This window comes from Perna viridis, chromosome 11, assembly GCF_037379345.1.
Source record: "Perna viridis isolate PV_CMFRI_1.1 ecotype Kerala chromosome 11, ASM3737934v1, whole genome shotgun sequence".
Taxonomy (NCBI): Eukaryota; Metazoa; Mollusca; class Bivalvia; order Mytilida; family Mytilidae; genus Perna; species Perna viridis.
Genome location: NC_142455.1, coordinates 36,214,870 through 36,238,714, shown reverse-complemented (window position 1 = coordinate 36,238,714; position 23,845 = coordinate 36,214,870). Strand labels below are relative to the sequence as shown.

Genomic DNA, 23,845 nt, shown 5'->3' with positions numbered 1-23,845 from the left:
CTGCTAACGCTTCGGTGCAGATAATTTATACTGATTTAAATGTTTGTTGATAATTAAATTCGATGCGTAATAGATTATATTATTTTTAAAATTCTTTAAGCAGAAATGTCTCTTTAATCTAGACTTCAAATTGTTTTATGGGAACGGCTGCGGGCATATTATATATTGTTCTGACCGGATCTTAATAAGCTATAAAAAGTTTGCTACCTAGAAACAAGTACAAAATTCCTCATCTAAAATACGATACCTGAATATCTGTTGTCGTCCACATCCGTTGTCTGTTGACTGATATGTAATCCGAATGTCCTGATGCCTGGATCTATACTCCTCCCATAAATCTTTTGAGAGTAAATCATATTAATCATGTCCCTCTTTCCATTATATATATAAACAACACCATTTCCTTCGTAAGGTGCTGATATTGCCAAATCTGTCATTGTTGTATTCAAAATTCAATAACTTATGTATTATACAGAAAATATATACGTATTAAAACGATGCAATTACATGATTTATATGAAAACGGGGGAATTGCCCGTTTATACAAGGGCTATAGATAAGAAATACCAATAGCATCCAGCCAAAGCAGACCCTAAACCAATAGTGCCAAATTAAAATAACGCATTATCATACGATTGCTATGGAGATGAAGGCGATTTTATTCTTGCTTCTGACCTTATTGAACTGGAATGACCCAAGATAAAAGCAGTTTTGCAATGTGAACTCATCTATCGAGTTAGTTACAATGAAGCTTAATTTCTGTGATCTTTTAAGTAGCAGTCTTTATAAATATCAAACGGAAGGCGATTCATGCAGCCAAAAACCCACCAAAATTCACTTTTATTTCTTGTTCAGAAACTGTTATAGATCACATAACCAGTCTTAGTTTTTCATTTGGGGGTTGCGCTTTTGAGATGAAATTTATATAGATTGTACATGAAATTAGCACTTCACGAGAGTTATGGTTCTTGATTGGGTTTGTCTTGGTTGATTTTAGTGGGAAATTAAACTGTATTTTCTCAAAAGTACAGGTCTAGATACAGAAAGGACTATTGTCCAATAGAAATATAGCATATATAGACCAAAAAATGTCTGATCCATGGGTTTTTCTGCATAACGAATCATCTTACCTTAGGTAGTGTCTGAATATTATACGCACTGATACTTAAACAGATACCTTCATTCATAATTAAATAGATGAAGGCTCGATAATTTTCATACAATGTAAGATAAATATAACTTTGAGCTGCTTTGTATATTGAAGATGATATAGCTGCATCCTTTTATCAATAGAGGTATTGTCTATACTAAAACGTCTATATTCAAGTAAACTATTGCATTTTATGGGTTCTACTTCTAGCTATTATGAACCATTAGCCACTCATGTATGACTATCTTAAAAAAAGAAAGTTGGCCTAGATTCAAATAATATCTTAATTTTTCCCTGCTTTACCGTGTGCTATATAAACAATAAAGCCTCGGTCTACATACACTAACTTACCATTCAATTGATCTGCATTAATATCACCTAGACAAGCCATGGCCGTTCCAAATCTTCCAAAAAGAACAATATCAGCATTTAGTGTAGCGTTTGTTAGTTCTATGTAATCACTCTGAAAGCAAATTATTTGACATTGTTGAAGTATCTAAAGTAATGAATATTACATTAGTCTCCTGTTGAGGTTTAAATTATGTAAACACTGGAAATTAAAGAAGAGAAGTACTATAGGCCTATTAGTATGCAACAGTTTATTTAAAACGAACATTGTTTCGGCTTTTAACCTAAAACCAATAGGTTTCATTATTTTCTTAAAATCTGTATAAGTTTTATATAATCAAATAAGTCAGACGCACTAGAGCAGCGTTACGGAACAGATTGCGGACTGAAGCCCGAATTTTAATGCCCGGTCGTATTTAAGGAAGGGCGATAGAATATAATCAATAAATCAGAGAGTGTTCCTACGTTGTCTGTCCCAAGAAAGACGTAGACTTTGCCTCCATCAGTTGACTGCTTATTCGGTTCATAGAAGGGTGCACCTACTATCAGATCATCTATATTGTCACCATTATAATCACATGCTAAAATACTGTAACCAAATCCAGAACCAATCTGTAAGGAAAATAACTGGGATTAAAATGATCCGAAAGATTGTATCGACATGGCAGGAATTTCAGGATTTACTTTACAATGTTCGATACTTATCTTATTTTTTTCATGGGTACAAAAGCCACACACCACACAAAGAGCATAAACAATAAAAAAAAACAGCGTTCCAATGTCCCCCGCGTAAAAAAAGTGCGGGAAACATAACTTAATCTGTAACTTCTCATAGTAAGACTACATACAAAAGATAAATTCAATTGGTAAAAGCATTACAAAAATGTGCGGAAAACTAAATTCACTGAAATTTTGTAAGTCCAAGGGCCGTAACTTCCGTAAAAATCATTTAACCGCAACCGAAGTCGAACTTAATCAGTAACTTCTCATAGTTAAGACTACATACAAAGGATAAATTCAACTGGTAAAAGCATTACAAAAAAAGTGCGGAAAAGTGTAAATTGACTGAAATTCTTTAAGTCCATGGGTCATAACTTCCATTAAAATCAATCAACCGTACCCAAAGTCGAACTTAATCTGTAACTTCTCATAATAAGGCTACATACAAAAAATGAACTTATTTGGTAGGAGCATTACAAAAAAAGTGCGGAAATTACGGACGGACGGACGCCCGGCATTTCCATGTCCCATGAAAAACAAAACAATAAAAGTTTCACGAAACATTAAGAAAATAACAAACTTACACGAAGAAGGGGTTGATAATCAAACCATACATAAAAATGAATGGAACATATATAGAGAAAAAAAAAGTAGAATAAAACACCATGTTAGTTCATTGAGAAGCCACCATAAGTTCTTAGCTTCTTATTAAAGAGACTATTTCCTGACAATCTTACGTGATTATAGTTGATAATTTTGTTTACCTGATCTCCATAGAACTGTTTCAGAACGATACCAGACAGAGATGTTTCGCACACTAATAAAACCTGCAAATATTTACACGGGATAAATCTTCTGAAGACATATTGACCTCATCGATCTACATCCATTTTAGTAGGATAGCAGGCTATCGATTTTGGAGAGTTTAATGCACCGGAATATACATGTAATACGGCTAAATTATACATCGATGGAAAGCTAAGTTCAAGCTCTATCGAAATATCGATGTCGTATGTATCAATTATTGTCAGGTCTTTTACAAAATGGGGTCAAAGATCAATCATGATTTTAAAGAAAAAAAATTATATCATTTTCGTATAACTTACTGCCCTTTGCCGGTTAGAAAAACTCTTTTACATCAGATCAGCTCAAATTCCATCTCATACAAGAATAAATAGTCATATTTAAAAAAAACTAGCAATTAGTGCCGTCCGCAGCAGTTTTTGGTAAACATGCCAAAAACTTTCAAATTTTAGCAGTTCAAAATGAAAGGCCGACCTAGACATTTGAGGTATCGAAATGTCAAATTAGAAAGTAAATATGAAAAAACACATCCTGAAATCATCTTTTAATATCTAACATTTGCAGTAAAATATCGAATTTTCTATTTGAATAGCAGGTTTGAAAGTGTCATTTCTCCATTAGTTCAAATACAAGTTCCCAATTGGTCCATTTTGTGAATATTTCGTATATTTGCAAAGATGATCATACAATACTAAGTAAAACTGTTTAGTACGTATAAGTTTTATAAATCTTCTCAGATTTGACAAAATTTGTGATACACATTCAAAAGAGCACCAGCGAACCTGTATATAATTTCCTGTTGTCCTGGCTACAACAAAAATTATCATTTTGTTAAGAAACGGAAAGCATGTATTAATTTTGAAAAAAAAACAATACTTATAATACATTAAATGCAGTTCAAAGAAAATAGCAGAAATAGCACTTCTTTATCGGTCAAAGTTGATTTTATTGCACATAATCAATCAGTGCATTATTATTTGTATGGTTTTTGATTGCTTTTTTTGAGTTGCTATGCTATTAACAGGTATGCGATTAAGTGGAGTCCACTGTATCACGTTAGGTTACTGCATGCATATAAGCAGCAGAGAATTTTTAAATTTCCAAGACTCCTTGTTTATAAATTTTATCATGAGATAAGATTCGGAATAATGGTTAATTATACAGTTATAATTGCAAATATGAATTTGCATACAAAAGTCATGATATCAATTTAGCCCTAATTTAATATATATGGAGTCCATGTTCTTCATGAGGTACAAAAAAAGTATTATAGAGAAAGGGGGCGGGGGTTTCCTAGATGTCGAAAGTTCGAAAGACCATGCACATTGACTATTAAAACGTATCAGATTGGTCCGAGTCTTATAAATGTCACGTGAAAAAAAGAATAAGCGGATATCCAAATAAGAACACGAAAGCAAAATTCTACCGATTCTTGCAACCTACAACAAAATAATCCCATGAGAATAAATAGACCACAACATATCGTTAGCAAAACAACACAAGAGTGTAATTTTGACTAAGCTTACTAGTTATTGACTGGTCACAATATGCGGTAGATTATTCACGGAGCACGTGAAATTCCGCATTTAAGAGGGATATTGAGCTTTTTGTTTACTAATTAAAAATACTTCATATCATTACAAAAAATGAGAGTTCAATCAGAAAGTACCTGGTTACAAAATCTATACATTTAAACCCACTGTGGTCAATAAACGTGCACGAGTTTCATTTAATTGATGAAAATAGGCTTAAAATTAGCACAAATATACAGTCTGCAAAACTACTCATTATTTTTTTTTGCATGACAATATTTAATTCAAAAATCCTCTTCATGTAATCCTTAATGCGTACTTTGAAAGACACTTAGATCATACACATTTTTTTTACGTTTTCATAATCAAAATTTACTTTTTAACAGCCTGTATATGTGAAGGAAAATAGGACGCCCTCACAACACCCAAAATTTTACATTTTGTGACCACAATACGTTCGTACGACAATTCTGTTTTGAAAGTAGAATGATTTTCCAAAAAAAAAAAATGATACCAAATATAGCCGTATTATATTTCGGTGCATTAAACTTAGTTATTTGAAGACTTTTTAAACCTCTGCTATCGAACTATTTTTGGTAAAACGGGGATATATGTGTTTTAGTGTATTGAAACCACTCTACCAAAATTGTTTTAACGAATTTGAATATAATGATAGTCCTAAAGAGTTCACTCTATGGTTTAAAGGCTTAATATTTTAATGTATTTGAGTTAAATGCATCTGTTTAAATTCATTTATCTTATCTTATAATATTTGAATTTTAATTATTTAATCACTCTATTACAAATAATTATAAATAAGAGATACTTACTGATCCTACATGACCCTCTACATTGTAAAATCGTGGAGTGCCTAGTAGAATCGGTGATTTAGTACAACTTCCAAGAATCGGGAACTGTCCAACAGCTACCGAATAACCTACAGCAACAAATATTATTAAAGAGTAATCAAGGGAACTAAGGTTCTAGCGGAAATCAAAAAAAAGTAATCCAGGGACAAGGACCAGACATGGAAGAGTAATCAAGGGAACAAAGTTCTATCGGAAATCAAAAGAAAGTAATCCAGGGACAAGGACCAGACATGGAAGAGTAATCAAGGGAACAAATTTCTATCGGAAATCAAAAGAAAATAATCCAGGGACAAAGACAAGGAAAACAAGTATTAAACGTTAAACATGTAAAGCTGAGACTGTTCGTTCCTTTGTTAAGCTATAAAAGGAATAATTTCTCGTTTCCTTAAAGAGTAATCAAGGAAACAAGATTATAGCGGTAATCAAAAGAATGTAATCCAGGGACAAAGACCAGACATGGAAAACAGACAAACACAACAAAGAACATAAAGTAACTAAAATCATACATACAAAGTAACAAAAGTAAATGAGGTACTCGGACTCCACTAAAAACTGGGAGCATGGACCAGGTGCACCGGTAGGGTAAGCGTCCTTAAAAACACACTTATTTTGTTCATTATATTGTCAAATCCAGTACAAAATGTATATATTTTTTTTTCACTTATCATATTGTTTCCTTCTACGACCCTTTCCTTTGTCATAGTTTTTCCTTTCACTTTCGTCTACCCCGGACTTAACTTTTTATAAGCAACTCATCTGGTGTTTCTAGAAAAACAAAGGACACTTACCCTCCCGGTGCACCTTGTCCATACTCCCAGTTTTCGCTGTATTACTTCTTGACTTTAAAAAAATCCTATGTTTTATTTGCAATTGATGAATGTTTATTTATACTATTTCTGTGTACTATTAAGATTTCTATATCCGGGGCTCGTTTTTCTGCTTGCCTACTTGATGGGTATATCGGGACGTTTACCCTACCGATGCACTTACTCCTAATATCAATCTGATGAAAATACGCAATCTGACATGTGCAAAGTCAAGATCTAATCAAAGATTTAATTTTAATTAGATTGTCCCAATATGTTTTTGTTGTTTAGTTTTGTTTATATTTTGGTTGCTCAATAATTTTCATTTTATTTCCTGTTCATTGTGTGTCTAGTTTGTGTCTGTTTTATTGTTAATTCTTTGTCTTATTTATTTCAATAAAGCTTCGGTTACCCCTGATTTCAGATTAATTCTTTCGCAGTGACAATCCCAGAAATTCTATAAGGGGGAGGGGTGCTGGTTGGTTTTATGGGGAGCACCGGTGATTTCCAGTTTTTCTATGTAATCAGCCAATTTGTTCGAGCATACGAGGAGAAGCCCGTCGTCTTTGGAATAACCTACTAAGTTTTGGATGTTCCTTTTTCATTTTGCTTTCTCTGCGTTCTTTGAGTTTCAAGGCACAAGAATTACACATTCATCGACCATGTGCACTGTTCATCAAACTTCAATTAAGAACATCCTATATCACCATGTAAATTTTATATATTTCTACTTCTACTTTTTCCTTACTTCAATGGTTTGGGAATTTGTAGTGTTTAGATGACTATTCAAACTGGTTTATCCTTGAAGTTAATGGATACAGACCATTAAAGAAATCGCCGATCAACAACCGAATATGTATAGTATTGTAAGATTGTTAATTTTAAAATGATAAAAAAAAACAATCGTAAAGTGACGAAAAAAAACGGATAAATGTCATTTTGTTATTTTTAGATATTATTACAAAGCCACGTGAACCATAAGTTTTGTATTCATTGCATTGTCTCATGAACAAAATTTCAAACTTCAATGTGGCATGATTTAAAACTTAATCTTTCCGCACTCACCCTTCATTTTTAGAAGATGAATTAAATGATAATATGTTCTTAATGTACTTGAGAAAAATACTCGCCGGTTCCATTGGAAATACTGTACCAAGTTTAGACCTTTCAGGTTTGTTATACGGACTTCTCTATCCTTTTCACTATTGCCTACAGATTATCAGTTCGGTAACTTTGTTATACAGACTCCTCAGGTGCGGATTCAGGCCGGGGCGTGGCGGGCGTCTGTGCCCTCCACCCCCTAAAATTTGCAAAGCATGGGTTTTCAGGGGTAGATTTATGCGGTTATAGGTTGAACTTTAATTTCTCGCTAATTTTACCACAAAGATATCTACATTGCACCATCGCATCCACTCTAGTAACTTCTCTATCCTTTTCACTATTGCCAACAGTTTATCAGTTCGGTAACTTTATATATTACCCTTTACTAATTAAAAAAATGAAGGACTTCGCAGTTTACTTAGCTTCCCTCCCCGTCTCTGTTTCATGTGTTGACGTTTTGACCATGTTTTTTTTTATTTTGACGTATTTGAATTATCCCACTGCTGACGTTTCGGCATTGCTGCCGATATATTAGGTCTTAATAACAAGAGGCTCCCAGGAGCCTGAATCGCTCACCTAGTTAAATTTTGACTTTCAATGGCAATAAATTTAACAAGAAGTTGTGTAACAATTTTGACTCAAGAAGACTTTGGTTGGACGTATCATGAGGATTATTTCAGCAATTGAAAGTTTCTTTCTACTATTTTGTATCTATTATAGTTTTCAAGATTTGCGAAAAATGTAAAGAACAATTCAATTTTATCTTTCAAGGACAATAATTCTTACAAACAGTGACAACTTTGATCCCAGGAGACTTTTGAAAGAAATAACATTCAAAATAGGCAAAAAAATAACAAAATTAGAAGGGAAAAAAAAAACGTCGAAAAAGGGCAATAGTTCCAACGTGGCTTACTAGATTAAAATGTTACTTCGACCATAGAGATAGATCGCATCATGCTGAATATTTATACCCTATGTCAGAGTTTGGCTAAACCTAACGGTTTTGGAGATACATGTGTATGCGAAAAATTACTGTCAGACCACTATGTTCTATTTTTAGTAACGTCGGCCATGTTTTGGAGGGATCAAAAATCTAAACATAACTTTTGTGCAAGATACCCTTAGGAACATTCATACCAAGTTTGGTTCCAATTGATCAAGTATTGTCAGAGGAGAAGATTTTTGAAAGAAGTAACCTTCAAAATGACAAAAAACATCGAAAAAGGGCAATAACTCAAACATGACTAAACAGATTAAAATTCAAATTTGATCACAGACAGATCTCATCATGCTGTACACTTTTAGCCTACTTCAGAATTTAGCTAAACCTAGTGGATTTGGAGATATATGCGAAAAACTACTGTCTGACCCCTATGCTCTATTTGTAGTAACGGTTGCCATGTTTTTTGACAGATAAAAAATTTAAACAAATTTTTTGTGCAAGATACCCCAAGCAAGAAACATTTGATATACCAAATTTGGTTCCAATTGGTCAAGTAGCGTCAGAGGAGAAGATTAGTGAGAGAAATAACATTCAAAATAGCAAAAAACGTCGAAAAGGGCAATAACTCCAACATGGTTTAGCTGATTAAAATGAAAAGTTGACCACAGACAGATCTCATCATGCTGAACACTTAAAACCGTGTCAGAATTTGGCTAAACCGAACGGTTTTGGAGATATATGCGAAAAACTACTGTCTGATCCCTATGTTATATTTTTAGTAACGGCGGCCATGTTTTATTTTTGGCGAATCAAATATCAAAATACATCTTTCGTGCAAGATACCATAAGAAATATAAACATAAATAATGTTTCATATAATTTCGCTGAGTAGTTTCAGAGAAGATTTTTGAAAAAATGTTAACGGACGACGACAAGTGATGGCAATAGCCTTCTGCCAGGTGAGCTAAAAAAGAAGTTGAAACAATCCATCTCAAATTACATTCATTCCCGGAAAACAAAGTATTAAATAAGTGTATTGAGATATTGTAAGAATCAGTCAAAATGGGAAAAATCCGAAACATGCATGTCATTTAATGCAACTCAATGAAATTATAACTCAATTTACCAAAGTGATAAGGAAAATCTTGTCTTCCTTCCTTGATTCATATGGTGTAAATAATCAAATGGTGGATTTGATTTTTTCACCCACTGCCTGATTCTTACAAAGACTGACACTTCATACACAGGAAAAATCGAAACATATGTTTAGGACCAATATTGAAATTTATGTTTTTGTGCCTAAAAAATCACATGGAAACAAAAGTTTTTTTTCTACATTATATGAAAACCAGACCTTTTTCAAATTTTAAGTCCTATTGATAAAAATATAATTACCATTTGATATTTATTTACCTTTTTCATGAATTTCTTTGTTAGCCCTAAACATGTGTTTTTCAGGTGTTTTGATATATGATGCAATTTTTCCAGTTCTTGCCGTGTTTTTACTCGACCATGCTTCACCCACTGCATGATTCTAATAGTGATTTGTAAGTAAAACTTACCAATATAACTCATGTGAAGGAATGAGTTAATGTTAAAAAAATCCTGTGCCTTAAATTCAGTGATTGCATTTGTGTCAAACTTCAGATATCCACCTTAAAAGATTGAAAAAGCACATTGTGATTTAGTAATGACTAAGTGGAAAGATGAATGACAGTTCGTCGGTTGTCTGGATGCGTAGCCTGGTGTTAACAGAACATGACTTGAAGATAAAGTCATTTTATTGAAGATGGATACTACATGTACATGTACATGTACATGTATTAAAGTGATTTGTGAACTGTGACCTTTGGAGATGAAGCGAAGATGTGTTTTATTAATATGATAATTAATTAGAAGAAGTGAATGTCCCAACAAAATAATCAAGAGTGTCCAAAAACATCCAGACTTTAAGATAAATCTTCAAGCGTTCTTAGCAAAAGCATTAATTCTTTTGTTATTTATTATAACCAATTGAATATCCCTCCGTATGACATAGATGGATGTTCTCTACAATTTATTATTATTTTCAACGAAAATTTTGAAATTTATAAATTGCGGAATGATATCCGTGTTTTGACGTTTTGGTGAAACTTACAGTTTTTTCACATGGGCATTATCAAAGCTTATTACACAAGAAAGGGACATTCGATAAACCCCTGCTATTCATATAAAACAAACATTAAAATATCATATAAACTTGTTTTGAGAAACTACTGACTGTATTATGGACTATTACACTAGGACTGACTGTATTATGGACTATTACACTAGGACTGACTGTATTATGGATTATTACACTAAAAATGCTTACAAAATAACGACTACAATGACACTAAATAATATTCCATACAGGAGCAATATAGAATAGTCAAACATAAAAGACTAACAAAACAACTAAAGGTTCAAATTCATGTTACAATTAAGACAATACATTTCACTTTAGAAGATTGGTCTTGAAACATGACAATAACATGATTTTAGGCTACATGTATGCCTATGACGGACCGAGTTCACTCTTAGTTATGTAGCTGTGGTCGACGTCTCCTTCGTTGAGGAGAATGTATGAGACTTTCTGCTGTGAAAGTTTAATATATTTTTACACAAAAAATAATTTTCAAATCATTATTAAATAAATAAATAGATATAAAATCGTATCCATTGACGTATAAATATTGGTCTGCCTAAAACCAGGCAGGTATGGTTCATCATATCTTAAGTTAATCAATGAAACTTTATAAATACATGTGTTTGGTCCTAAAAACAACTCTTCCTGTGTTCATAACCTTAAATCTGCTACTTATCTTGAAATATTTTTTGATCGGTTGTAGTGTAAAATTCTGGCGGTAAATTTTCCTGAACTTTTTCTGTTGTAGAACATAGCCAAAATCTAAATGTTAATATCTCAAGTGGGCAACTTTCATTTGCACTTTTATTTTTGAAAACAGTTTTATGAGGCCTACTGAAGGATTTCCAATCAAAAATATTTGGGATTTCGTATATATCTATACATCTATAATGAAAATCCCTTAAAACAAACACTGTTTACTTTGAAACACAGCGCTTTAATTTTGTTGATTACATATTTATATCATTATACTAAACCTAAATTTTCGATTGCATCAGAAATATTTTTATCTCGTTTATCTATCATTTACCTCTTTCTAAATCCCTCATTCCTGGGGCTCCTAAAATACTATAAGATCCATCCTGGAATTCATAAAATAAAATGGCTTACTCAATTAACTCAGTGTAACACATATATCAGTTTTAATATAGTCATATAAGACAATATCTCTCAACAAACACATGGTGCTTACAAGACAAAACTATACTTAATAGGAAACATGTAAAAAGAAAAGAGGGGGGGTTGAAGATCTTTAATACTTATTTCACAAGACGTTTAGAGAGTAGTGGCACATGTCAAATTTTTTTTTTCAAATGATTGTCATTCATTTGGGATCACAAAGGCATATTTCCTCAAAAACAGATGTTGTTTTATGAATCACTGAATTGGTAAGAATGAAATAAATTGCTTAGAAAGCGCTACACAAAAAAAAATTGTAGAGAAAAGTGAAATGACTCTTTAATCTGTTCATTATAGCCACTATCCCTATTCTTCCTGACGACCAAATGAGTTTAAACTATACATTGGAGCAAAGCATTTGGCTGGATAAATTTACAATGTGTCGCCATCAGCCAGGTTTCTACATGGATAGTCTCTTAATAAAAGTATTCATTAATAAATGTTGAGTTTGCCGGGAAGTTTTAAAGGTTAATTTGTATTTTGTAAAACAAACCTTTGCCGGAGCACTACTAAATCCAGCCATTGCAAACGAACTTGAAGGAAATGTCCAACCAGTATTGACCCGTGAAAGATCATGAGTGATCAGATAGCACCTTCCTGATACTATTTCAAATATAATGTCAGTATTAGGGTATTTCGTCAAATGTGCACACACCTAAAAATAAAGGTGAAAAAGATTTAAGTATTATTTTCATAAAATGTATTTTGCTGTGCAGGAAACCCTGTCTCTCTCCAGACTGTACAATATAGCCCTGTTCATTCTAGGAAGTCACTAGGTCTGTTCTAAGTCAGTAGGTCTGTTCTAAGTCAGTAGGTCTGTTCTAAGTAAGTATTGCTTGTTCAGGAGGTCAATAATCTAAATAGTAAAAACATTCTGATTCAGTGTGTAGCAAACATATTAACTTAAAATTGCTGATGTTAAAATTTCCACCAAGCATGAACGTAACCGTTTTAAACATGGAAGTTACAATACTAACGTTTGTTTTTATATTGTAAGAAGTTTTCATATACATGTACATAGTACTACCTACACACAAAGAACACAATTACAAAAGGACTTTGTGATAAAGTAGGAAAAATATTCTTAACGAGTCACAGAAGTTTGAGGCAATGTTCTCGTTCTCAACTTTCACTATACTGCAGTTTTGTTTTGAACTTGTTGATATATACATTGAACTGACATGTCATTTGGTTTATGAAGCCGATACAATTGCAGGAACTCAGCAAGAGGGTTTATTTTGTTCTAGGTATGCTATTAACTTAAAGGTGGATACATTACATATTCATTTCTTCTATGTACAAAAAAGGGAGCATGTTTGAAAAAATGGTAAATGAGTTTCAGATCTCTTTAGATTTATTGTGTATCTTTACAGCTGGTAATGTAACTATAATGTAATTAATTTGATAAATGTTAGAAAAATGATAAAAAAGTAAGGTTTTCGTGGTTTTTAAAACGAGAAACAATGTACAAGAACTCACCAAAATTCCTGCATTAATCTTAACCAAACTTCCACCAAGGAACTGATTCTTTTGAAATCGTGGTAAATCTAAAGTTAAAGTCAGGGTTTAACACTAAATTAACTGAATGATTAGCGTGAAATGCAGGTTACGATAAGACTCTCTAAAACATGTAACATTTTCATTACACTGTGTCCTAATAGTCTGTGTATTTTTTTCTGAGTAAGACTAAGTTGGTTTTTCGTCGTATCGCTGAATAACAAGGTTTTGTTCTGTGTAAGGCTAAATTGTTTATCGTCGCTGACTAACAAGGTTTTTGTTTTGTATAAGACTAAGTTGGTTTATCGTCGTATCGCTGATTTTTTTTCTATGTAAGACTAAGTTAGTTTATCGCTGAATAACAAGATTTTGTTGTAGCTACGTCACAGTATGATTAAAACATAGAACATATAAATTGAGAAAACCAGTTAACCTGCAGACTGATGCAATAAGTGTTTAAATGAGTTTACTAAAAGACAGTGGTTACTTATTCAATACAAAAGCGCCAACCATGTTAAGATATACTGTACACGTGTTTAAGGAAGTAACCTCTCAAAAACAACGTTAAAATCAAATACACAGAAAGATCAAGATCAAAACAAGTACTCAAAACCAAAAATATCGAAATATGAAGCCAAAGCCATCATCAATAGGTTCTACCATGTGAAATACAAGGAATGAATGTATGCATCCTGTTCATGTTTTCTTATTTGAAATATTTTCAATTGTAATTATCACGCACCAAAAAATAATACATGTCCATTAGGTAATTGGGCACATTCAAATATATTAAACTCATATTATTTTTTTTTAAATCATATATTTATAGTAATTTTTAGCGGCTTCACTTGATTTCTATCACACTTTGAAATATGTCATTTTTTTTTCTGGTTGATAGAGTGTAGCGCACTGTATGATAATACTCGCTGACAAAATAAGAAGTTGTATACCAGGTGATCTGACTGGAAGTTGCTCACAACTAGGCCCATTCTTGTTGTCAAAGTTAACAGGACATATATATATTGTCCCTGGTGAAATAAGATCGGGGTGACTTGTCTGATTTCCTCTTGGTGCAGTAACCACAAATCTATACATACAATTAAAATGTTTAATTATATATGAATCTAATGGTTTACTTTACGTGGTTTTGATCAGAGTTGATATTTACAACATATACTCCAGGGAGCATCTCATGCGAAGATTGATATGTATAGCAGATACTCAAGGGAGTATCTCGTGCAAAGATTGACGTGTGATTTGCTTTTTATTCAGGTTAAAACAAATTCTTAAAACAGCCTTTAACAATTCATCATATTCACGCTAAATACCAAATGCATTTAGTCTTTCCGTTCTCCTCATCAAAAATAGAAAAAGACCGACTTATTTGTAACGTATGTATGTAACTCATTCTGGCCATGCTGACAATGCCGCGTAAAAGGGAAACTTTACAGTGTGTAAGAATAGTATTCTGGTACAAGAGAACATTAAGGTACACGTTCTACACAGCATATTATAATTTTATATAACATTAATATGATAGACACATTGCTATCATATGATTCTCATATGTATTAATGGCATGCTAATATATGATTTTTTGTAAGTAGGTGAAAATTATATAGTTATCTTGTAATAATCATACAATTGCCGTTTGTAAACTGAAACATATGTTAATAATACCACACTTGATTTATATGAAAATTCAATGTTGCACTTCATCTGATCATCATATGATTCTTATGTGTAGCACATCAGCCCGAGTCCAGGGACTGAGTACTCAACGAAAAATAGGTCATGACCTTTGTTTAATTAAATCATAGATGTATAAATGTTTTGGTGTAATGGTTGTATTGACATATCTCCTGCTCCCCAATATCTATTAAAACGAGGGAGGGGTCACAGGGTCAAAGAAATTCGGACTATATTAAACCACGTCACTCAAGTAAATAATTGGAAAGAGCTTCGTGCCAGTGTAGTGTTCATGCCCAATCTAATTAAAACTAGACGTATCAATTGTTCAATTCATCCAATGCACGTAGGATCCATGAGAGAATTCTTCAAAGGGAAAAAACGAGGATTCTGAAAAGATAATCTGAACAGAAAGTAGGATGGAGTGTTGTTGGATTCTACATGCAGCGACTGAATGGAATAATTGATACGTCTTATTTTATTGCGCTCATACCTTATGAATAGTTTTACATACAAATAGGCGAGCGGAATGATACGAATAAACTAGGTTGTTCTGAGATATAAACTGAAATTTTAATGAGAAAGTTTATATCCTCAAATGAAGTACGTACCTGTTGTTCAGTAAAGCACTGTTATATCCAAACAACGAATTCTGTGGTCCAGAAAAAGTCACTGCATGTTCAAAATCAACATTGAAACTTAAAGAATCGTAAAGAAAAAATATACACCAAAACCAAATACGCAATATACCCATTAGTATTAGGTTAGATGAAGAAAACATATCGTTTAACTTAAAAACAATCACGGAAAATGTCTATCCGGGTTGAAACAGATGGACCATCACGACATCGGTAACTGCAGTATCATTTGTTCGTTTTCCGCTACAGTTTTACATTAGTCAATAGCCGTATTTTTCTCCTTCCGCGGTTAAAGATACAGTTGATCTGTTTCATGTCATACTTTTATGTCTCCGTTGTAAAACACAGTGTAATTATTGTAATTGTAGCTACAAAGTCACTGAATCATCGTTTATTAATAGGTCCATAAAATGTGCGAAAACTTTTAGTTTTCAAGTTTCACTTTACTGATAAGAAAGAAGTAAACGTGATTATAAGAAAGACCTTTCTCCAGTAAATATATAGTTATAGCAAACCGCATCCATTCGTATCTTAACAGGAAAATGATATTTACTAACAATCCAGAACACAATGAATATAGAAATTATATTTAAAAACTAAAGGAAATACGTGTATACCTCAACTTTCACTACCGCTACAGTAATTTACAAGGTTTTTGAGATCACACGTACAATTTTACACACTGTTTCACACATGCTGCCAATAAACCTGTCTAAATGTATTCATCATAGAGTAAATGTTTGACATACACCGTACATTCAAAACATAAAGTCTACTTACACGCACTGATGGTCAATCACGAAATCAAAATCTACGTGCAAATAGTTTTGTTCAAAATCGAAACTTTTTTTAGTATAACAGACGTCTGTTGACGAGACAAAATGTCCACATATCCATTTTAAAGCAATTGTCGGCTATTCCTGTTAAAATGGCAATTGTGAATGCTTAAAATACTATATTTCACGTCTTTTATCGTGTAAGAATTCATAACGGACGACTGTGGACAAGAATCATTTAAAGCAGCTTTATATCAATGTTGAAAGTTTGATGGGGCCCTACTTGAATTGTAGAGGTGCCAACCAGCGAAGAAAGAAATGGGCACATCACCAGAAGATTTCTGATCGGTAAACTAAATAAATAATAAAATAAACACCATATTGGATAAGACACACAAATCGTTAGTAGACTTGCATAGATTTTTATCTGTCTGATAAAAAGGCCTATTTTGACATTTTTCCTATACTGGCATTTGCGACAAGAAAATGTGAAAATTTCTGTCGGACCAAATGATTTTTTGTCGCTGTCTGACAAGTCCTTCGTTAGACATATATCGCCATTACTGGGTTAAAACAGACAAAACTGGGCAGTACAAACTGTGGAGACAAGAAGTCATCTGTCACGACACCTGCTGAATGAGATATAGTACAAACTGTGAAGACAACAAGTCAGTTGTCACGACTCCTGGTGATTGAGGTATAGTACAAACTGTGTAGACAACAAGTCAGTTGTCACTACTCCTGCTGATTGAGGTATAGTACAAACTGTGTAGACAAGTCAGTTGCCAAGACTCCTGCTGATTGAGGTATAGTACAAAGTGTGTAGACAACAAGTCAGCTGTCACGACCCCTGCTGATTGACGTCTACTGGTACAACAAGACCGTGTTTGATGTCTGTATTATAATGATTTTCCCTTTTTTTTTTCTTTTTTTAGGGGTGGTGTTATTGGAAAAGAATGTGAAATTATGGTAATCGTCGTTGTGTATCATGCATTTTTTTTTCAGTTTCAAAAAGATGTGAATAAAACAATAATGGCAAGGCAAACAGTAAACGGAGTTTTAAAATGGTCAACACACATGTCCCCCTTCCCCTCTTCCATGGAAAACACGATGTTCATTCAACTGATAATATGTGGAGAGTTAGTAAAATTATAACGGTTGTTAGGGTAAGAAGATACAAGAGATCTTTGACATATGTAGACTTGAAATAAGTTGTTTACAACCAAGGACTAAGGTTTATTGTTAAAACAGTGATACAATCATATAAAAAAACCGAATATCCGTTAAAGTTTAAGACAATGACTGTATTAGTGTATCCGACGACAGGAAATAATGAAATCAAAATGCTGACGTTGTCATCATTAAAACCTTATAAGGTTGCATGATTCTGATTAGATGAATATACTAATGTTAATTACACAGAACCGTTCATAAGAAACCTCATCGAAAACTCAAAAACTTCGAACATATTGAGTCATGTAAAATTATATATTAGCACTGTGTGCAAGCTTCATCGCATCTTTACGGCCCTGTTCCTCCTTAATTTTACTGACAGGACCGTAATCCTTGTCTAGAGATGACCCCTTTCATCGGAAGCGTCCATGGGTATTTTCGTCGCATCCAATAATCTCAACAGTTTAAACAGTTGCATTTGATTAATTGAGGACAAAACTAAGGTGCTAAACTGGTTAAAAAATCATAAAAACAGCCACCCACTGAATACTTCAATCTTTGTAATTGCTCAATAAATATGTCCTTAAATGAAATACTATACGGCAAAAATGTTATATTTTGACATTTTCACATTAATGACACACACGTGGATACCTACACCTGTTTTCACCTGTCAAATCCTGGTATGAATGTAGCCCTTTGTGGTTCAACTGAAGTCAATTACGGTAGCTTTATTTAATCATGTTAAAAATACCACAAGAATGTATATCATCATTAAGAGTGGTGTCACCTACCCAGGTTTCACTTTTATTTTTTTTTTAAATAAGTATTACTTACAGCACATATATAAGTCAGTTGTTTTCGTTGCTATATAAAATAATAAAAATAATAAATTAGCTATACGGACGGCTACTAGACCTCCTTTTAATTTTCAGCGATGGTTCTTAAATCTTTGTCACCTGGTAAATTAAAGTGAATCTAGCCGTAAATACCAGCCCGCAAGGAATCTAGCCGTCAATACCAGCCCGCAAGGAAGCTAGTCGTCAATATCTTAGCCGTCAATAATATTCATGAGCGGTGCGTTCAAACATTTGAATTAAGTTATTCATAATAAAAACGTGAAATAGGAATGAAAATAAGTAGATTTCTCTATATATTGTTATATTTTTTGTCTTCAATAGTACTATCAAGGGCGGGACTGGGTCCAGACATTTTGAAAAAATTGTTTCCCGAAAAAAGTGGGGGGGGGGGTTTCCAGGCTATTTGGTCAATCTTTGTCCATGCAAATTTTGCTCGGAATTATCCAACAAAAAGGGGGATATCCAACCCCGCCCCGTGGATCCATCACTGACTATAGGATTTGATTTCCATTCTTTTTTGTAACTCGCCGTTATATAAATTACGAAAATTTTAGTTTTATATTATCATTACCCGCGCAGTAATTTTCGAATAAAATCCATATTTAAATCTACATTTTTAGAATAAAGTTGACCTTTTCTAGTTGGTTGTGCAGCTTTATCAGAAATATTTCATATGTATGCATAGAACAAAATCTAAACGATAGAAAAATATTTTTTTGCAAAAAATCAAAACGATTTCAGTCTCTTTCGGATACCTGAAAGAAGTAATTATTAGTTCGATTCAAACAACTACAAAATTAAGAAAAAAAACATCCCTGTCGTTTCTGTACCAACTTCGAAGTCGGTGGCTGGGACCAAAGTCTTGGGACTGGGATGAGATTTTTGGCCTACCTAAGGGCTATCAATTCCCAAAATATTGAGAATTTCTATATCTTCCTCTGTCGTTGAGAAAATTTTAAAAAAGGCCCCTTTACCATTTATGTACCAACTTCGAAGTCGGTGGCCGGGACCAAAGTCCATTAGTCCATCTTGTGACAGGGGTGAGATTTAGGACTATCAATTCCCAAAAAATTGGGAATTTCCATATCTTCCTCTGACGTTGAGAAAATCTTTAAAAAGGGGACCCCCTTACCACTTATATATCAACTTCGAAGTCGGTACATAGGTGGTAAGGGGGTCCCTTTTTAAATTTTTCTCAACAACAGAGGAAGATATGGAAATTCCCAATATTTTGGGACTAGATAGTACTTAAATAGGTCTAAAATCTCATCTCAGTCACTAGATGGACTAAAGGTTCTTGGTCCAAGACACCGACTTCAAAATTGTTACACAAGTGGTAAGGGATCCCTTTTTATACGACCGCAAACAATTTGCGATCGTATAATGTTATGGCGCAGTTGTCGTCGTCGTCGTCCTCGTCGTCATAGTCGTCCTCATTTTCTTGGGACACTTCGTTTCCATGCGATACTTTTAGTTATGTGTGAGCAATTGTTCAGAAATTTTGATATGATTTTACTAACCACTATTGGAAGGTTCCTATTTAATGTGGACTTTGTGGCTCTTTCCTTTTTTTGAAAAAAGGATCAAAAAGTGTAAACGTATGTTTTTAAAGAAAACCCATATAGAATGTTTGTTTTATTTCGACTTTCTGTTCTGTCGTGTTCCTTATTGAATTATTGTAATCAAATGTTTCACTTGATTCCGTGTGTTTTGGACCATTTTCAAGTTATAGGGGGTCAAATATGGCAACGCCCAAAAATTCAATTTTTTTTTTATTTTCGATCCGATTTTAATTTTTTTTTATTGGATTCCTTATATAATTCTTGCCTTGATTTATCATTCAGATTTCAGATATCTCTTAAGGTTTTCAAGTGACAAGGGGTCAAAGAGACTTCATCCGGATTTTTCGTAATTTTTATTTTCTATCCGATTTTAAAAAACAAAAGAATTGGATTCCTCATACAAATCCCTGCCTGTCACTACAATCATATTTCAGATATCTCTTACGGTTTTCCAGATATAAGGGATCAAAGGGGCCACATCCGAAAAAAAAAACACTTTTTAAAAATTTTCGTCCGATTTAAAATAAAATATTATATTCCTCACAAAAATCCCAGCCTTAATTTTTCAATAGGATTTTAGATATTTCTTACGGTTTGCGAGTTATAAGGGGCAAAAGGGACCTTACTCAACAAAAATGGACTATTTTATTTTGGTCCAATTTCGAAAAATAAAATGCTATTGGATTCCTTATAAAAATCTCTACCTGCATAGAAATTTCAGATATCTCTCATGTTTTTTTTTAAGTTTTAATGGCCACACTCCAAAAATCGACCTTTTTATATTTGGTCCGATTTGAAAATTTCTAATCAATTTAAAATTTTGTACAATATAGTGTCAAAATCATGTGTTGTGTCCATATACATTGTAAGTCCATAAATTGTTAAGTGTGTCAAAAACTAATGTAGTATCCACACTTGCCATAACTGTTCAGGGTTCGATCACTGCGGTCGTATCATGCTGCGCTCGACGGAGCTTTTTATTAAAATTGTCTACAGGACAAAATAAGATATGGAAATTCCAAATATTTTAGGACTTGATAGTCCTTAAGTTTGCTTAAAATCTCATCCCAGTTCCAAGATGGACTAACAGACTAAAAGACCTTGGTCCCCCAGGTTGACTTCGAATTTGGTTCATTATTTCATTTTCGACGTTTTGCAGAAGAGCTACTAGATCTTACTCCTTTGTACAAAACGGGTTGAGGTACATGTATCTTTGGTTGTATTGTAGGTCACCAGTATGTGGAAGCCCTAACAGGGACCAAGGGGATTAAATTATAATGAATTCCTCTGTATAAATCGAATTTGAATAAAAATAAATATCAGGACGAACCAAATCGTTATTTTGATTGCGAGAAAATACATACATGTTTGTGTAAGAAAAGGGAATTGAAAAAAGCTACACATTATATTTAATTCGTCATTCTCAAGAATTCAACTGGATACTACAATGAGTTATCTTGGTAACAAATTTGTATCTTCCTTACTATCATACATGTACAACGGAAAGTTTGAAATGCTATCAGCGCTGGTACAATCTCTAATTGTTGACGTTTCTGTACATTCCAACGTATTGAAATAGTTACCATGCAGTTTCATATGCCTTGTATTATTGAAATCAAAGAGTTGCCTTATATGTAACAAGTACATGTAACTTTTTGTTTCATAACTTTAATTCACTGACTTTTTTTATTCAAATAACACCAAATACTATTTAAAACGTTGGTACTATTTACCCTATCTCCTGTTTCAAGCCCGTGGGGAATGTTCAAAGACAAATAGGTTTGTAAACTTTGAAATTAAGTACCAACACCTTTAATACGAACTACTTTTAAATCAGGCAAGATTTATTTCCACAGAACTTTATGCATTATTTTACACAGGTTATACTCGAGGATTTCTAGCCATATCGTTGCAAGAATGAATACTTATTAATACAACCATTTTGAACAGTGAAGTGGATGAAAAATTTAAATCTTCCAAAGAATTCAAAATTCCGGCAAATTTCACATGGTATACTTGATTATTGAAAAGTAATTATTTCTCTTTTAAAAGTTTTATAAGACATTTTGAAGTTTAGTATTAGTGACAGAGTTTTTTCTATTAGCAAAATGACCTTCAAGGGAGACAAAAAGCGAAATTATCATAATTCCCAGTGTCAATGTGACTTTTTATAAACTCTAACCGTAATAATTTTCTTAGCATTCTATTTACGCCCCTGAAATCCTAGATCCACCCCTCCTGCTTATTCCATACCTTAGTTTATTACATTTAACTTATTTTTCATATTCAGTAACATCATTACAAATTTACGCCATAGTATACAGACTTGCACTTATGCTCTATCATTATTCTTATTTTCTGCACGTAAAATACTAAGGATAGCGAATCGATTCGCGTATTTCAAATTTTTAAAAATTTTGTTTGAACGCATCCCAATCTTATGAATATCCATGAATATTATTCACGGCTAGCTTCCATGCAGGCTGGTATTGACGGCTAGCTTCACACTGGTCTGGTATAAGGAGAAAAATGATTGTAGTAGACAGGTATTGAGAGCTGCGTTCAATCACTGCCGTGAAATCGAAAAACAAAGTGGAATTAATCATAAGACCGACTACGAAACAGCTCCATGTTCCTTTTCACAGTCGTATAATCATCTGTAGTATAACTTATGTTATCAATATCCTTGCTTTTTCCCCCCTCTCTCACTATAGGGTGTGATGGGGAAGAGACATATAACCTCTTCCTATATATATTGGATATGACATTATATCAATTATCATATTATTTGTGCAATTAAGTAGCAGTTCACCTAAAAATCAGAAAGAAGGTGATTCATGAAGGTACCCAGATTAACATACCTTTTTTGCGGGTGTTTCTAGAAAAGCAGAGGAAGCTTACCCTACCGGTGCACCTGGTCCATGCTCCCAATTTTTAGTGGAGTCCGAGTTGCTCGTTTGCTTTTGTTACTTTGTATGTATTATTTTAGTTACTTTATGTTCTTCGTTGTGTATGTCTGTTTTCCATGTCTGGATTTTGTCCCTGGATTGCATTCTTTTGATTACTCTTACAGCATGTTCCCTTCAGGTCCAGAAATAAAATTACAGAAGTATTTTTCCACAACTATTTTGTTTTCATGGCAACCCCTTAGCAACGAAATATGTCTTTTCACATAGAATTTACACAGAAAACTGTTAATAATCACCCCATGATTCAATCCGGAGTGATTTCCTCCTAAAGTAGGATTATGATGTATCAAAGAAAAGTATGTAATTTATTTAAAGAAAGGCCAGTGGAAACGTGGAATATAATTTAAAGATATCAAAATGTACATGGTGATGATACCAACCCGTGCATAGCGATGATATCAACCTGTACTTAGTTATAATATCAACCTGTACATAATGAAGATATCAGTCTCTGTACGTAATGATATCAACCTGTACTTAGTTATGATATCAACCTGTACATTATGAAGATATCAATCTGTACGTAATGATATCAATTTGTACTTAGTTATGATATCAACCTGTACATTATGAAGATATCAATCTGTACGTAATGATATCAACCTGTACTTAGTTATGATATCAAACTGTACATAATGAAGATATCAATCTGTACGTAGTGATATCAACCTGTACACAGTGATGATATCAACCCGTATATAGTGATGACATGGTGATGATTTCAACAAAGGCTGAACCTGCCGTAGAAGCTTATTTGACCATGGTTGGTTCGTGTACAGATCATAGGCATGGCAATAACCGATCAACTATTCAGGTATTTTAGAAGTGTGAAAATAACCAAATTCGCGCCTTTTATTCTATTTACTCCCCAACATCAGACAAGTGTTGACTACAGATATGGTACATTAGTACACCTAAATCCTCTCTATATACATGTAGTGTGTTAGTTTAATAGTCATTCAGGAATCAATTTTGGTAGGTTAAATTGTAAAAAATGGTTACAAAGCTAGTATTACGTGTACTTCACAATACGAAAATGATTATCACAATGTAGCAATATGG

General features: G+C 33.3%; 1 protein-coding gene across 1 annotated transcript in view; it reads right to left on the bottom strand.

Annotated features, from left to right (window-relative positions):
* Positions 1–16,004, bottom strand: part of LOC148603927 (integrin alpha-8-like) — a 39,260-nt gene extending 23,256 nt beyond the window's left edge. The window contains exons 1-11 of the mRNA XM_088551380.1: positions 15,417–16,004; positions 14,067–14,203; positions 13,099–13,166; positions 12,113–12,274; positions 11,471–11,522; positions 9,836–9,928; positions 5,385–5,491; positions 2,983–3,045; positions 1,964–2,110; positions 1,502–1,613; positions 248–430 (exon numbers count right to left, since the gene is read on the bottom strand). Of these exons, the coding sequence (XP_088407506.1) occupies positions 248–430; positions 1,502–1,613; positions 1,964–2,110; positions 2,983–3,045; positions 5,385–5,491; positions 9,836–9,928; positions 11,471–11,522; positions 12,113–12,274; positions 13,099–13,166; positions 14,067–14,203; positions 15,417–15,586 (1,294 nt within the window). The 5' untranslated portion in view covers positions 15,587–16,004. The remainder of the gene's footprint in view (positions 1–247; positions 431–1,501; positions 1,614–1,963; positions 2,111–2,982; positions 3,046–5,384; positions 5,492–9,835; positions 9,929–11,470; positions 11,523–12,112; positions 12,275–13,098; positions 13,167–14,066; positions 14,204–15,416) is intronic.
* Positions 16,005–23,845: the final 7,841 nt, after the last annotated feature.